This window comes from Lacerta agilis, chromosome 18, assembly GCF_009819535.1.
Source record: "Lacerta agilis isolate rLacAgi1 chromosome 18, rLacAgi1.pri, whole genome shotgun sequence".
Classification (NCBI taxonomy): Eukaryota; Metazoa; Chordata; class Lepidosauria; order Squamata; family Lacertidae; genus Lacerta; species Lacerta agilis.
The window spans coordinates 2,986,366-3,003,545 of NC_046329.1; the positions used below are offsets into that span (position 1 = coordinate 2,986,366).

General features: G+C 47.2%; 1 protein-coding gene across 1 annotated transcript; it reads right to left on the reverse strand.

Annotated features, from left to right (window-relative positions):
• Positions 1-7,841: 7,841 nt before the first annotated feature.
• On the reverse strand, positions 7,842-13,802 carry OCEL1 (occludin/ELL domain containing 1). Its single transcript, XM_033136632.1, has 5 exons — positions 12,665-13,802; positions 11,300-11,475; positions 10,208-10,379; positions 9,657-9,707; positions 7,842-7,961 (listed from the first exon to the last, which is right to left on the reverse strand). Exons 1-5 carry the CDS (start codon positions 13,772-13,774, stop codon positions 7,842-7,844), a joined length of 1,629 nt encoding a protein of 542 aa, XP_032992523.1. The 5' UTR covers positions 13,775-13,802.
• Between the last annotated feature and the right edge of the window lie 3,378 nt (positions 13,803-17,180).

Below are 17,180 nucleotides of genomic sequence, written 5' to 3' on the forward strand. Positions count from 1 at the left end.
CACACCTTTCTATTTATTTTCTGCCCCTTTCTTCGCTCCTCCGAAAAGGAACAGGTTAATCATTGCCAGCTCCGCGCAGTTGTTAAATCTGTTCCTGTGTGTGCACAACAACACACACCACCCCCTTCTTCTCCCTCCCCAGAAACGCTCCTTGCCTGCTTCCTCAAGCTCCCAGCCAACTTTTCAGGCTCCGAGTCGTGCTTGGTACAAGACTGATGCCAGAGGAGAAGGGATTTAAAATCTCCACTCTCCCTCTCCAGACTGTTTTCCAGGGCCAGGTGCCAATTCCAGACCTCACTTGGTTCTGCTTCAACCGCTTAAGGTGACCCTGGAGACCCAATCTCACCTTTCTGTCTCTGCAAATCGGTCAGGGCAAAGATTGTGAGCCGAAGGTCTGCCAAACCACTGCCCAGTTATCGTTATTCTTCTCTCCCCCCGCCCCCAAAATGTGTTATCGAATAACGCGACTGGATTCCAGGCTTTTTAATCCCCTGAATGCTTGTTCCTTCCTTGCAAGACTTCAGCACCATGACAGGCCGGTGGGGTCCCGGAAGAAACCTGCGTCAACGGGAGCAATTTGTATGCTTAACGTTTAAGTGCGCAAAAAAATAAATTAAAAAAATGCAGCCTAGGATTCGGGAGCCTCCCCACGCGCAACAAGCGTTCTCAGGATCGGATGATCAAATTTGTTTTATTTCGTGGTACATAGTGTAAAAGAAAAATCCCAGGTGTGGAACTGCCCAGCCACCTGGCCCTTGGGGATAAGCCCACTGGTTTCTGCGGAGTTAAATAAAAGAAGCCCAGCCACTGGAGCAAGGACAAGACAGGGTTTATTATTGCACAATAGGTTACAGTCAAACTGCACACCCAAAGCAGCGTTACAAGAACTTTTAAAAACTCCTATCATATCCCAGAATACAGTTTGGAAACATCATTATTACTACATCACTAAAACATCATCACTACATCACGAAAGGGGAGGGTGATACATGATTAACATATAGGAAAAACAAGATTAGCATATGGGGGAAACAGAGCAATATGATGGAGATAGCCCTGGGCCAATGTGAATGGGTGTTAAGTATTGGCAAGGATACCTTGAGCACTTATCTGGAAGAGAACAATGGGACTCTGGTTGAGGGATATTAGCCTGAAGCACCCAGAGATTACCTGCTGAGGCATTTCCCTGTGTACCTGTCTCTCGCCTACTGGATCATGGCAGAGAGATGGGTCCCCTTAAGGGCAGCACTCCATACCCCAAATGAGTTTACTCGGGAAGAGACTTTGCTTAGGTGACCCCCCCCCATAATTTCCGTAACAATTTTAAAAAATGTTTTATTCATTTAATGTACAATCTTTACTCCAGAAGACTTCACACATCCAAAATAAAGCTTTTTGGGTTTTTTTTTAAAGTGGTTTACCAAACAATGAAACTATCACAATACTTTAAAATGAACAAGAATAATTTCATGGTGTTTGAAAAGTTAAAATAACCCATTGCTTTGATCAGCGGGAACGGTAACTTTTACTGTTAATAAATGCACTGCATCAGTAAGAACTTGATAATTTAGTTCAGCAGCAATGTAGAGCATGAGATCTTGGGGTTATGTGTTCGAGCCCCACGGTGGGTGAAAGATTCCTGCACTGCAGGGGGTTGGACTAAATGACCCTCAGGCCCCCCTTTCAACTCTACAATTCTATAATTCTATGAGCCAGCTTAGCCCAGCGGTTCCATCGACCAAAGCATTGCTTGGATCCCCTAATTGCTTCCAGTGGTTTGACACCCGTGGGGGCTGCCTGGATTAAAAAAATAATAATAATTCTATAATTCTATGACATCAGGCAAGCACCTTCCCTATATTCCTTTCGGCGCCTGCTGAAGACCTTTTTATACAGACAAGCCTTCCCAGATGTTTAGAAAGTTTGTCAGAGTTTTAATTTGTTATCTTGTTGCGATTTTAAATTAAGATGGTAGATTTTTTTGGCGGGGGGTAGTTTTTTTGTAAGCCGCTTTGAGGTCCACCCCCCCAAGCAAGTGGTATATAATTTCTATGAAATAAACAGGATCATAGAATCGCAGAGCTGGAAGGGAACCCAGAAGTCATCCAGTCCAACCCCCTGCAATGCAGGAATACGTAAAACAAAACAGCAACAGACTAAAAACACGATTCAGACTCGCATCAACTTTCTAAGCTTCTGTACAGGCCTGTCTTAACTAACATGGCTTTTTTTTTTAAAGCAAGCACCAAAAAGAGTACGGGGAATGTGTCTGCCTGGTATCAACAGGCAGGGAGTTCCAAAGATGCTCTGCAAGGAGTCCACACAGAGAGCAAACCCTGCCCACCACCTTTTGTATTTTTTTAGTATTTGTTTTAATAATTTAAAAATGTACAGTGGTACCTTGGGTTACATACGCTTCAGGTTACATACGCTTCAGGTTACAGACTCCGCTAACCCAGAAATAACGCTTCAGGTTAAGAACTTTGCTTCAGGATGAGAACAGAAATTGTGCTCTGGTGGCGCAGCGGCAGCGGGATGTCCCATTAGCTAAAGTGGTGCTTCAGGTTAAGAACAGTTTCAGGTTAAGAACGGACCTCCGGAACGAATTAAGTACGTAACCAGAGGTACCACTGTATTGATTAATTAAAATTTAATACAGTATCTGCAAGAAAAACACAATAATATACATAGTATTGAATTCATAGCATCATTTTACACAATCTTAAAACATGTAGGCTCTCGGCATACACGTTTGCGAAATCGTCTGGAGAAATTTGCCTTATACTTCCCTTAAGTAAAAAAAAGAAAAGGGGGGGGCAGGTTTCATGAAAGGTGTCTCTCTTTAAAACACCTTTTGCGACCCTTCTAAGCCCAGTTAGTCACTCTGAAACAGCCACGTCCCAGATATTGTTGTGCTCGGCCTCAATGCCTTTTGCATGAACATGAGCTAAGCTTCGTCTGGGAACCTGGTTTCTACTGAGTCAGAGGCTCAGAGCTGCCCACACGGACTGGCAGCAAATCTCCAGGGTTTTGAGCTCAGGGGTCTCTCTTGGAGATAGAATCATAGAATCCTAGAGTTGGAAGAGACCCCAAGGGCCATCCAGTCCAACCCCCTGCCAAGCAGGAAACACCATAAAAGCATTCCTGACAGATGGCTGTCAAGCCTCTGTTTAAAGACCTCCAAAGAAGGAGACTCCACCACACTCCTTGGCAGCAAATCCCACTGTCCAACAGCAATTACTGTCAGGAAGTTCTTCCTAATGTTTGAATCCATTGCCCCGTCTCCGCTTCTCTGGAGCAGCAGAAAACAACCTTTCTCCCTCCTCTATATGATATCCTTTTATATATTTGAACATGGCTATCATATCATCCCTTAACCTTCTCTTCTCCAGGCTAAACATACCCAGCTCCCTAAGCCGTTCCTCATAAGGCATCGTTTCCAGGCCTTTGACCATTTTGGTTGCCCTCCTCTGGACACTTTCCAGCTTGTCAGTATCCTTCTTGAACTGTGGTGGATGTCGGAGCTGGCTTCTCCAGAGGAATGGGGAGGGGGGGCACGAAACATCTCGAGGAGCCAAGGGGCAGAGCTGAATGCCCTATATTAATGGAGGGGTCCCGGCCCCCTCAAAGTAGAAACATAGAATCATAGAACTGCAGAATCGGAAGGGGTCCCCAAGGGTCACCTGTCCCAACCCCTTGCAATGCGGGAATCTCAGCTAAAAAACAAGAGATGAATAATGCAGGTTGGCGGCTTCCAATACATTAAACCAGGGGTAGGCAACCTAAGGCCCGGAGGCTGGATGTGGCCCAATCGCCTTCTCAATCCGGCCCACGGACGGTCCAGGAATCAGCGTGTTTTTACACAAGTAGAACGTGTGCTTTTATTTAAAATGCTTCTCTGGGTTATTTGTGGGGCCTGGCTGGTGTTTTTACATGAGTAGAATGTGTGCTGTTATTTAAAATGCATCTCTGGGTTATTTGTGGGGCCTGCCTGGTGTTTTTACATGAGTAGAATGTGTGCTTTTATTTAAAATGCATCTCTGGGTTATTTGTGGGGCCTGGCTGGTGTTTTTACATGAGTAGAATGTGTCCTTTTATTTAAAATGCACCTCTGGGTTATTTGTGGGGCCTGCCTGGTGTTTTTACATGAGTAGAATGTGTGCTGTTATTTAAAATGCATCTCTGGGTTATTTGTGGGGCCTGGCTGGTGTTTTTACATGAGTAGAATGTGTGCTGTTATTTAAAATGCATCTCTGGGTTATTTGTGGGGCCTGGCTGGTGTTTTTACATGAGTAGAATGTGTGCTGTTATTTAAAATGCATCTCTGGGTTATTTGTGGGGCCTGGCTGGTGTTTTTACATGAGTAGAATGTGTGCTGTTATTTAAAATGCATCTCTGGGTTATTTGTGGGGCCTGGCTGGTGTTTTTACATGAGTAGAATGTGTGCTGTTATTTAAAATGCACCTCTGGGTTATTTGTGGGGCCTGGCTGGTGTTTTTACATGAGTAGAACGTGTCCTTTTATTTAAAATGCACCTCTGGGTTATTTGTGGGGCCTGCCTGGTGTTTTTACATGAGTAGAATGTGTGCTGTTATTTAAAATGCATCTCTGGGTTATTTGTGGGGCCTGCCTGGTGTTTTTACATGAGAAGAATGTGTCCTTTTATTTAAAATGCACCTCTGGGTTATTTGTGGGGCCTGCCTGGTGTTTTTACATGAGTAGAATGTGTGCTGTTATTTAAAATGCATCTCTGGGTTATTTGTGGGGCCTGGCTGGTGTTTTTACATGAGTAGAATGTGTGCTGTTATTTAAAATGCATCTCTGGGTTATTTGTGGGGCCTGGCTGGTGTTTTTACATGAGTAGAATGTGTGCTGTTATTTAAAATGCACCTCTGGGTTATTTGTGGGGCCTGGCTGGTGTTTTTACATGAGTAGAACGTGTCCTTTTATTTAAAATGCACCTCTGGGTTATTTGTGGGGCCTGCCTGGTGTTTTTACATGAGTAGAATGTGTGCTGTTATTTAAAATGCATCTCTGGGTTATTTGTGGGGCCTGCCTGGTGTTTTTACATGAGAAGAATGTGTCCTTTTATTTAAAATGCACCTCTGGGTTATTTGTGGGGCATAGGAATTCATTCATCCCCCCCTCCCCCCGCCCCTCCCAAAATAGTCTGGCCCACCACATGGTCTGGGGGACAGTGGAACAGCCCATGGCTGAAAAAGGTTGCTGAGCCCTGCATTAAAACATAATGAAACAACAACAACAACAACAACAACAACAACACATTCAGAGGTCTGAAACTGCAGCGGATTCCCCCCTCCCAATAACGGCAGCTTCACAGCCAACCTGGGAACATGGCTCCACCGACTGGGGCCCCTTGCTGAGGAAGGAGCCCCCCCCCACCCCCAGGGCCTTTGCCAAGATCATTCCCGCCCCTGTAAGCTCTGTGACCTCTGTGGGGCACCAGCTTTGAAGACGGGGAGAGAGAATTTTGGCAGGGGAAGCAGGGCTCTCTGCCAAGGAAGGTGGCGGGCGTTCTGTTTTCCAAAAGCTGGAAAGGTAGCTTTTACCTTTTAGCTTTTAGCCCTTCCCACGATTCCTGAGGCAGCCTCTCTCCTGAACGTAACAAACGCCAGCCAAACCTTCCTTTCAAAACAAAGCCCCGTTCCCCCACCAAAAAATAAAGATGCTAGTCCTCTTGGTTCTGAATCGCATACTGCGCCCAGTTCTGGGTGCCATGATTTAAGAAGGACGTTGGCAAGCTGGAAGGTGTGCAGAGGAGGAAAGCAAGATGTTCATGCGTGATCATCACGATGGGTTGAAGGAGCTGGGGATGTTAATAATAATAATAATAATAATATTAATAATAATAATAATAATTTATTATTTGTACCCCACCCATCTGGCTGGGTCTCCCCAGCCACTCTGGGCGGCTTCCAACAAATATTAAAATACATTAAAATATCACAGATTAAAAACTCCCCTAAAAAAGGCTGCCTTCAGGTATTTTCTGAATGTCAGGTAGTTGTTTATTCCCTTGACCTATGACGGGAGGGCGTTCCACAGGGCGGGCGCCACTACCGAGAAGGCCCTCTGCCTGGTTCCCTGTAGCTTTGCTTCTCACAGTGAGGGAACCGCCAGAAGGCCCTCGGAGCTGGATCTCATTGTCTGGGCTGAACGATGGGGGTGGAGACGCTCCTTCAGCTTGGAAAAGAGGAGAGTGAGAGGAGATATGAAAGCCACCTTCAAATATCTCAAGGGCTGTCACATGGAAGAGGGGGCAAGCTTGTTTTCTCCTGCCCCGGAGGGTAGGACTCGAACCCACGGCTTCAAATTGCAAGAATGGAGATTCCCACTAAACATCAGGAAGAACCTTCTGACAGTAAGAGCTGTTTGACAATGGACCAGACTCCCTCAGGAATGGACTCTCTTGTGGAGTCTCCAGTAGCGGTTTAGTCATGCTAGTTATGAGCCGGAAAGCTTTCTGTGGACAAACACTGGCTCCCTTTGCCTGGAAAGCGAGATGAGCACCTCACCCCATAGTTACCCTTGACTGGACTTAACCGTCCAGGGGTCCTGTACCTTTTACCTTACCCTCCTTGAAGGTTTTTAAGCAGAGGTTGGATGGCCATCTGTCATGGATGCTTTAGCGGAGATCCTTGCATTGCAGGGGGTTGGACTGGATGACCCTTGGAGTCCCTTCCAACTCTCCAATTTTATGATTCTATGATGCCCAGAAATCACCATCCTATTTGGAACACCTCAGAGCAGGTGTTCACTTTTTATTTTTCAGCAAAAACTTAGGAACGCTAAAACAAAATAAAAAATTCTTTCCAGTAGCACCTTAGAGACCAACTAAGTTTGTTTTTGGTATGAGCTTTCGTGTGCATGCACACTTCTTCAGATACACTGAAACAGAAGTCACCAGATCCTTAAATATAGTGAGGGAGTGGGGAGGGGTATTACTCAGAGGGTGGTGGGAATGGGTGATCGGCTGATAGGTGTGGAAAACCTGTTGACGACTCTTAACGGCTGCAATTAGTCTTGCAGGGAAAGGCAAGGGGTGAGATGGCTAAAGATAGCTTTGTCATGTATAATGAGATAAGAATCCAATGTCTTTGTTCAGACCAGGTTTCTCCATGGTTTTAAGTTTGGTGATTAGTTGCAATTCAGCCACTTCTCTTTCCAGTCTATTTCTGAAATTTCTTTGTATTAAGACAGCTACTTTGAGATCTTGTATAGAATGTCCTGGGAGATTGAAGTGTTCTCCTACTGGTTTCTCTGTCTTGTGATTCCTGATATCAGATTGATGTCCATTTATCCTTTGGCGTAGGGTTTGGCCTGTTTGTCCAATATAGAGAGCTGAAGGGCCCTGTTGGCATTTGATTGCATACACAATGTTGGAAGATGAGCAATTAAATAGTCCTGAGATGGTATGTTTGATGTTGTTGGGACCAGTAATGGTGTTGTCTGGGTTTATGTGGCAGCAAAGTTGGCATCTGGGTTGCCAACTTTGAAGTGTGCATGCACACGAAGGCTCATACCAAAAACAAACTTAGTTGGTCTCTAAGGTGCTACTGGAAAGAATTTTTTATTTTGTTTTGACTATGGCAGACCAACACGGCTACCCACCTGTATTAGGAATGCTAACCAGTCCAGCCCCCCATTCCTCCTTGTGGAGTTTCGTGGGATGTCCAGGGATTTTGCAAGAGACCAAGGAGGAGACCTTGACCACCCCTGTAAAACAACAACAACAACAACAACTCCAAGGGATGCTGTCATTTCCTTACAGAAGAAACTCCATGTCAAAGATGCAATTAGGAGGCATCTTTCCACACTCTTTAGAAGTATACAGAGGCCTCGCTGGTCTTCTGGTCGTAGGCCTGTATCTGTGCCTTGATGTGGGTGAGCTTCCTCTTGAGGTATTCGCAGCGCTCCTGCTTCTCCAGGAAAGCCGGATCCTGAAATTTGCAGGGTGGGGCAGAGAGATGGGGGAAACGGAAAACACGTCAAAATGCATTTGCAATGTGAACCAAATACCCACCCAATTTCCCAGGGACAGTGCCGGAGTTACGGAAGCCATCCTGGCTCCTGATTTGATCCCAGAATATCCCTATTTCCTCCACCAGTGCCAAGCTTGGGGAGGAGGATGAGACATGCTTCCCCCCCCAAAGAATCCTGGGAACTGTAGTTAGGTCAGCGTCCTCTCACAGTGCTACAATTCCCAGCGTTGCCTGGGAAAGTGGGATTGACTGTTGAACCACTATAGGAATCGTAGCTCTGGGAGGAGAAATGAGCCAATCTCAGCATCCTTAACAAACTACAGTTCCCACCAGGGCTGCTGACAGGGAGGAATGTACACATGTACTGGGCCCCATTCCAGCAGGGCCCCCCAAACTGATAGCTCAGTCAGTAGAGCATGAGTCTCTTAATCTCAGGGTTGTGGGTTCGAGCCCCACGTTGGGCAAAAGATTCCTGCATTGCAGGGGTTGGACTTGTGGTTCCTTCTAATTCTACAATTCTGTGATTATTATCTTTCATTCAAATTCCTGAAGGGCTGTCCCATGGAAGATGGAACAAGCTTGTTTTCTCCTGCTCTGGGGGGGGGGGGAGGACCTGAACCAATGGGTTCAAGTTACAAGAAAGGAGATTCTGAATAAAAATCTGGAAGAACTTTCTGGGGGCGTGACAGTGGAATGGTTTCGCTCGGAAGGTGGCAGACTCCCCTCTCCTTGGAGGTTTCTAAGCCGAGGTTGTGTGGTCATCTGTCAGGGATACTTTAGCTGAGATTCCTGCATTGCAGGGGGTTGGACCAAATGACCCACAGGGGTCCCTTCCAACTCTACAATTTTATGACTCTATTAATTAGACATTTCTAAAGAAAGTTGAGAAAAGCAATGACAAACCTAGACAGCATCTTAAAAAGCAAAGACATCACCTTGCCGACAAAGGTCCGTATAGTTAAAGCTATGGTTTTCCCAGTAGTGATGTATGGAAGTGAGAGCTGGACCATCAAGAAGGCTGATCGCTGAAGAATTGATGCTTTTGAATTCTGGTGCTGGAGGAGACTCTTGAGAGTCCCATGGACTGCAAGAAGATCAAACCTATCCATTCTGAAGGAAATCAGCCCTGAGTGCTCACTGGAAGGACAGATCCTGAAGCTGAGGCTCCAGTACTTTGGCCACCTCATGAGAAGAGAAGACTCCCTGGAAAAGACCCTGATGTTGGGAAAGATGGAGGGCACAAGGAGAAGGGGACGACAGAGGATGAGATGGTTGGACAGTGTTCTCGAAGTGACTGGCATGAGTTTGGCCAAACTGTGGGAGGCAGTGGAAGACAGGAGTGCCTGGTGTGCTCTGGTCAATGGGGTCACGAAGAGTCGGACAGGACTGAATGACTGAACAACAACAACAAAGAAAGTTATAAAGCAAAAGGTGGAGAAAACACTAATGCTTTGGCACTTGGCAGGCAGCACCATTGGCATATGGTGTGCTGGGCTCAGGAAATCCTGTTGCCACAATTGGTTCTCAGGATTCTTTGAGATAAGCCATTGCTGTTTAAAGTGGTGTGAGAGGGCATTAAATGGGAGTTAGGAGGACTCCATTTGCAGCCTTAGGGAAATCTTGAAACAACACTCGCTTCTGACTTTTATTTACCTCCTTCTTGCTTTGGTAATCTCTCCACACAGTGGAAACCCGGCTTTCCTCCTGCAGAGAGAAAAGAAGCATTTAAAACCCCTCACTGAAACAAGCCAGAAAATGCAACCTCTCAGAATCATTGCTCCAAGCTAAGGATGGACGTATCTCTCATTTTTTGGTTTTTCTTCCCCTCCACAAACTTAAATTCAGCTCTCCTCATTTGCAACAACAACAAGCTGTATTATTATTATTTTTTAAAGAAACTTCATGAAAGTTCAAAATCATTTCAGTGCGAATTTTGCATGCAATTTCACCCCCTACGCACATTTCCACCAATACAACGCATTTGCAGTATGTTATTTCCATTAATAAATTCATGCTCGTGGACACTTTGCTCCAGCAGACACACTTCCGTCCTCATTAATTGTCTGGAGAACTGCATTGCAAAATTGAAAAAGGGCTTGCTGTTCGACGTATTTTGCTTTTTGCAGTTGCAGACTTAATGCCTGCTTAAGGTTTGTTGTTTATATATATATATTAAAAATGCATCAATGTGTATTAAGAACTACCTTCTTGTTCTGATAGCGGTGAGGAAGCTTGGAGAGCATCGCCTCCAGTTCCTTGAATTTCCCCAGCGCTGTGCGGACTTCATCGTACAGCTCCTTGTATTCTGCATATTGGTCATTGAAGACGGCTTTGTATTTTTCACGCTCCTCCCTGCTTCCGAGGGCTGGGTACTTTCTACGCCATGCAGCAAAAAGTCAAGAAGGAGGGGAAAAAAAGTGGGGAGGAGAGTCAAAGCCAAACTCAGAGTAGACCCACTGAAATGAATGAACACGACTCACTTGGGCCTGCTAACTTCAATCTATTGTATCCAACTCAGAGAAGACCCAGTGAAATGAAGAAGAGTTTGGATTTGATATCCCGCTTTATCACTACCCGAAGGAGTCTCAAAGCGGCTCACATTCTCCTTTCCCTTCCTCTGTGAGGTGAGTGGGGCTGAGAGACTTCAGAGAAGTGTGACTAGCCCAAGGTTCACCCAGCAGATGCATGTGGAGGAGCGGGGACGCGAACCCGGTTCACCAGATTACGAGTCTACCGCTCTTAACCACTACACCACACTGGCTCTGAGCACACAATTCTCTTTGGCCTGGTTGAAGAGGAACGTTTTTTGCCTGGCCCCTAAAAACATATAACGAAGGCGCCAGGTGAATCTCCCTGGGGAGAGCCACTGCAGAAACAAGTGGGGTGCCACTGCAGAAAAGGCCCTGTTATCTTGTTGCCACCCTCTAGACCTTTTGTGGGACAGGCACACAAAGAAGGGTCTTGGAGGATCTCAGGCGATCCTTGAGGGATTGCAGTCCTGAGCTGTTTATAGGTCAAAAGCAGCACTTTGAATTGGGCCTGGAAGCTCATTGGCAGCCAGTGCAGTCAGACCAGGATCAAACCCTCTTGGCCAGGTGAGCATCCTGGCCACCAAATTTTGCACCAGCTGAAGCTTCTGAACCGTCTTCAGAGACAGCCCTATGTATAAAGGACTGCAGTAGGTAATCTAACCTAGAGGTTCCCAGAACATAGACAACAGAAGTTAGGATATCCCTGTCCAAACAGGGGTGCAGAAAACCCCCCTGAGCATCCCTGGACCACTGCTGCTTACTTACGACACATAGTCCGGGACGATGTGAGGTTTGGGGTGGTGGCCTGTCGGAATGGCGAAGTTTAAGACCTCTGGGTCTCCGCCCTTCTCTGAGAACTCGACGCGTCTTGCAACTTTCTCCTTGGGATTAACTTCATCCTGGTCTATGACTTGCTGAGGCGTCCCCCGTAAGAGGATGGGCTTCCGCTGAGACGAAGGGAAGGAGACAAGGCGAGAGGGAGGCTCGTAGTTCACTTGCCCAACCTTCAACGGGGAAAGAGAGTGCTGTGGACATCATTAATTGCTGAGGGACTCAACATGTCATGAGCACAAGAAACTGCCTTTTATTAAATCCAGTGACTGGTCTAAGTATCCCAGCAGTCCCCAACCTGATGCCCTCCGGGTGTTGCAGGACTACAACTCCCACCAGCCCTAGCTAATGAATGAAAAAAATAATCTAGAAGAGGCTGGGTACATCCTTCCTTTTCTTTGATGGGGTTCCCACTTCATGCTAGCACTTTGAACAGCAGCAGGGTGGTTTGCATTTCTAATTTACAAACAAACAAACAAACAAACAAACAAACAAACCCCAAAGTTTGCATTCCAGCTTGCCGAAGGTATTTTGTGAAAGTTCAGCAGGCTGTAAGTCAGACTCGCAGTAGACCCATTGAAATCAATGGACATAAGTCTACTTTGAGTTTGACTTAGCCAAAGACAACCCGTTGGGTGGAATTCAACATCACACTATGGCAAAACATTTCGCCCGCAGGAGCATTTCAGCTGGTCAGGTGCAACGATTCCTCTCTCTCCTCCTCCAGGGTGCTGTACTGGGGGGTTCTCTTTTGTCCCATTAGCCAAATGGGACTAATTTTTAGTGGGGGGCGAGGAAAGGATGGGGAGGAGAGGGGAAAGTTCCAGAGATTCTGCTGATGGGGCTTTTTCAATGAATCCTGCCCATTGTGTTTTGCAATGCACACATACACCCACAGCTGGAGCACAGAACCATAGAATTATAGAGTTGGAAGGCAACCCAAGGGGCATCTAGTCCAACCCCTTGCAATTCAAGATCAACGCAAACATCGGAGCCAACTCCTAGGAGCCGAGGTCCCTTTGCCCCCCCCATAAAATATTTGAGGGGGCAGGTCTCCCCCAAATTTGATGAGCATTGCCATTCAAATGATGTGGGTGTGCCGTGTCATGCGATGCATTATGTGGGGTGGGACTTACCTGCCCCCTCCCCCCAATATTTTATTCAACACAGCTGCTTTTTTTTTTACTCTCTCGTGGGTCATAACTCTTGACTGTTCTGGAGGCCATGACTGTAACTTGGGGAGATTACAAGGAGCCTCATTCCCTTCTCCCAATGGTGGGGTCTTACCAGAGCTCTTGCGTTCTTCTGGGCAGCTTGATGTCTCCACATCCTGAGACAGACGAGGGAGCCGACCAGGTAGAGCAGCGTGGTGAGGAAGAGGAAGGCGATGGCAGCCACTTGCCCTCCTTCGACTCGGCACAAGGCGACAACGAGCGGGTTGTTGGCAAGTACGGAGTAGCAGAGTCCGCCGCGGTTGACGTCATTGACGTAGGCGATCGCAGCGGCCATGTATAGGAGGGACATGACGAGGTTGAGGCCAAACTCTGCCAAAGGCCACCAGTGCGAATCCAGAAGGATCGTCCTGTAGTACATGGTGACCCCGAGGCCTAGCAGGATCACCGTCACCAGCCACACCACGCTGACCACCACCAGCACGAATGGGGTCATCGGGCCATAGTAATTGTATCCATACCCTCCGCCCAAGACACCGTTGTAGGGCAGAGAGTTGCCACCGTAAAGCGCCGACCACTGGTAGTCCTTCTGGATGTAAGCGGCTGTGCAGGCAAAGACCATCCCTCCCAAGATGAGCTCCAGGCCTGCCATCAGCCTCAGGAGGCCAGGCCACGACTTCATGTAGGAGTATTTGTGGTCGTAGGTCTCCAACTTCTCCTTATAGCTGGGTGGACCACTCGACAAGGCACCCTGGCTCACAGCAGCCGGCGTCTTCCCAGGCGCCGAAAGGGTGGCGGAAGCTGAGAGGGGTCCCTTAAAATCGCCGTCGCTATCGTTCCCATTGTCAGCGGAGCTCCCCTCACCATCAAAGATGGTTTTTTGAGGGTTCTCGGGAAACTGGGTGTGTTTGAAGTCTTCTGGAGCGTAGGTCAAGAGAGAAGTCTCAGTCCAGGGCTGTCTCTGCCAGCGGTGGAAGAAGTTCTTCCAAGATGGAGGAATGAAGCGTCTAATAGGCTTCATGGAAGATGGCTCTTGGTCCTGAGGTGTGCCAGTGAAGGCCGGTTTGGCTGATGGAGATGAGCGGAAGCCATCTGAAGACCTAGAACCCAACGACTTCCCAGAATTCTCTGACCAGGTTCCCATTGGATGTAGCCGCCTGGAGGTGTTTAGAAGTTCCTCCCCTCCATCCATCTCAGGAGGCCTCTTCTCTCCGACTGACGTCTCCTCAGAGCTCATGTCCTCAAATGGCTGGCAGAGAAAATCTTATCTGTACCCTCCTATGGGCACCTCTTGAGTGGGCGGTGGAGGGGCGTCCCCCCATTCTCCTCTCTGCCATTTTGCCAAGTCTGGTGGTTGAAAGTTTGGGAACTGAAGGAGGAAGAGAATCAAGTGTTTCAGAATAAACGGGGCCCTTAAAAAAAATAATAATAGAGAAAATGAACAGCAGTTTAGCTTTTACAGTAATGAAATGCGGTGAGAGGAGAGGTCTACAGCACTTCAGGAAGGGACTATACCACGTCAATGAGACCTTTTATGCCCCTCCCACCTTAAGACTTATGAGGAACGGCTTAGGGAGCTGGGTATGTTTAGCCTGGAGAAGGGAAGGTTAAGGGGTGAGATGATAGCCATGTTCAAATATATAAAAGGGTGTCATATAGAGGAGGGAGAAAGGTTGTTTTCTGCTGCTCCAGAGAAGCGGACACGGAGCAATGGATTCAAACTACAAGAAAGAAGATTCCACCTAAACATTAGGAAGAACTTCCTGACAGTAAGAGCTGTTGGACAGTGGAATTTGCTGCCAAGGAGTGTGGTGGAGTCTCCTTGTTTGGAGGTCTTGAAGCGGAGGCTTGACAGCCATCTGTCAGGAATGCTTTGATGGTGTTTCCTGCTTGGCAGGGGGTTGGACTGGATGGCCCTGGTGGTCTCTTCCAACTTGATGATTCTGTGATTCTATGACTCTAACCCAACAGTGCAGAAACTAATCTGTGCAAGCAGTGATGTCATCTTCAAGAAACATTTTGAGCAGGCTATTTCCTTCAATGTAACTTAAGACCTTAACATGGCGGGAACAACAACAAAAAAATGGTTTGAGGTGGTACAGTCCCTCCCTGAAATGTCCCCACTCCCCTTTTCAACTTCCCTTGACCCTGGCTTTTGATGCATAGTTTTCAAACTATGTAGTTCTAAGTTGTTTTCAACTGTCTTTTAACATTGTGTTTTGATTGTCGTAACCCACCCTGGGACCTTGGGCTGAAGGGTGGATAATAATAATAATAATAATAATAATAATAATAATAATAATAATAATAATTGCTATTTTTCTAGAAAAAGAGGAGCTGAAACTCACCACGATCCCTTACAATGGCAATGGTGCCCACCTGAAAGGTGGTAGGAACAGATTTCCAGTGAATTCTGGCTGAAAAAACAGCAAGAGGAAGAAGAAGAAGAAGAAGAAGAAGAAGAAGAAGAAGAAGAAGTCTCTCCAGTGATGAGACTCTGTTAGCCAACAAGGGTCATTCTTGTCCATCTCAGGCATTCTCGACACCCAAATCCTGGCTCCACAAGCAGTCATCTGGTGCCTGGAACGGTCACCTACTGAACCCCCCAAAACCCTTGCATTGCTTTCTGCCACCCCAACTTTTCATCTCCCTTGTGCTTGCTCCCCAATGAACCCCACACACCCAGGGCGTTGGCCCTTGCCCACAATCTGGATGGAAGTTCTCAATCGTCACACATCTCTCGCCCTCCCCAGAAATGCTTTTCGCGGTACCTTCAATGGCCACGAAGTCCGCAGCGGAGGCCGCCTTCCAGAGAGGGGAATCTGGCTCGGCCAGGTTCAAAGCCCTCCGTCAGAGGATGCAGGTCATTTCCTCTGTCTGGGCACAGCGTGGTCTCCAAAAGATGTAGGGATCTTGGTCGGCTTCTGCTGGGAGGTTGCAAATGACCACGGGTAGGTGGGGGAATTGCTCTGCGGCGTACAGAAAGCTCTAGGCTCCGAACCCAGCACGATATCAGCCCCTGGCATGGTTAAATATTAACTGTGGAGCGGGCAGGAGGAGAGAAATGTCACACACAGATCGCATTATTACTAAGGCTAGATACCCAGCCGGCCAGCTGTCTTGCCACAGATGTCTAATGGCTTGAGCTACAGGGATATACCGTTTCCCCCCCGTGTATAAGATTAGATTTCCCCCCTAAAAAGTCTGTCAAAAATTAGGGACATGGGGCCACCCCTCCCATTTTCTTAAATCTGAGTCCCCCAAAATAGGGGGTGTCTTATACATGGGGGCGTCTTATAGGTGGGAAAAATACGGTAAATAGAATAAATAAGGGATTCTCTTAGATTTTCACACGGAAAATGCAGGAATCTTTTGCCTTACGTGGGGCTCGAACCCATGACCCTGAGATTAAGAGTCTCATGCTCTACTGATTGAGCTGTCCCAGCTACAAGGTAGGAAGAGGCAGGCCAGGCAAGTGAAGCATTTGTCTCCCAGAACCAGAAGGGGACTGAAAAGGGCAGAGCAGAGGGAGCTGCCATGCAGGCACAGTTCCCAGTGTGTGGCCCGTGGGGGGGGGGTACCTAAATTGGTGGAGGGAGAGTGGTTGCCAGTTGCTGCAACTGCTCCCCAGAACACGGACCTGGGAACAGCTGCCTAGACACTAGATTGGTGTGCTGTAGAAGCGACTGTATATGTTATTTTTGGTAATAAATTCTTAACTATCCGCCGTGTGCATTCCACTGGCTGGGAAGTTCCCTTGAATTCTGATGGTGGGAGGGCTTTTTTCAGAATATTTAAAGAAATATTTTGTTGTTGTTCAGTCGTTCAGTCGTGTCCGACTCTTCGTGACCCCATAGACCAGAGCACGCCAGGCACCCCTATCCTCCACTGCCTCCCGCAGTTTGGCCAAACTCATAATATAGCCTGGTGAATTCATCAGCAGGATCTGAACTGTGAGCAACAGAAGGAATTAGAGATTATTGTATGGTGGTTATGATATAAGAAACAGAAAACTGGGTGCAGGAAGGGAGGGAAATTAAAAACGCCACGGAGAACAGAAGGGGAAATCGAAAAAAACAAAAGGGAAATTTATTATGTTTTGGAGCGTATGTGTGAAATTTTGTGTGACTGGGAATTTCATAAAATATAATAACGAAATGAATTCTGATGATGCCTCCTGCTTGCGAAGATGCAGAATGCAGGTGTGTTGAGAGTGGAACCCAGTTCACTGTAAAAAAGTGAAATTCACCTGTGATGCCCTGCCCACTTTTTCCTCAGGCCCCACCCACCTCTGGCACGTGGGCCCCCCAGGCTTCCCATGCGACTCCCCTTTCACGCTTCCCCCATTGGTCAGAGTTAAAGGACACATCCCGGCAAGGAGGGCGCAAGAGGCCAGGCGAAAAGGCTCTGAGGGCCACATTCTGACCCCCAACCCTTGCCAGAGGCTCCCCATCTCTCGGTCTAGAACAGTGTTTCCCAAAGTGGGAGATACCACCCTGTGGTAGTGGGGTGTGTGTGTGCCGAAACGATCCCGGGGGCCATGGGGCTCCTGTTCTAGGTCTTCCTTTACTATGTTTTGGGACGTAGGTAGAAATATAGTGTGGGATGTGAAACACAAGAACAGTCAAATAAAACATCCCTAG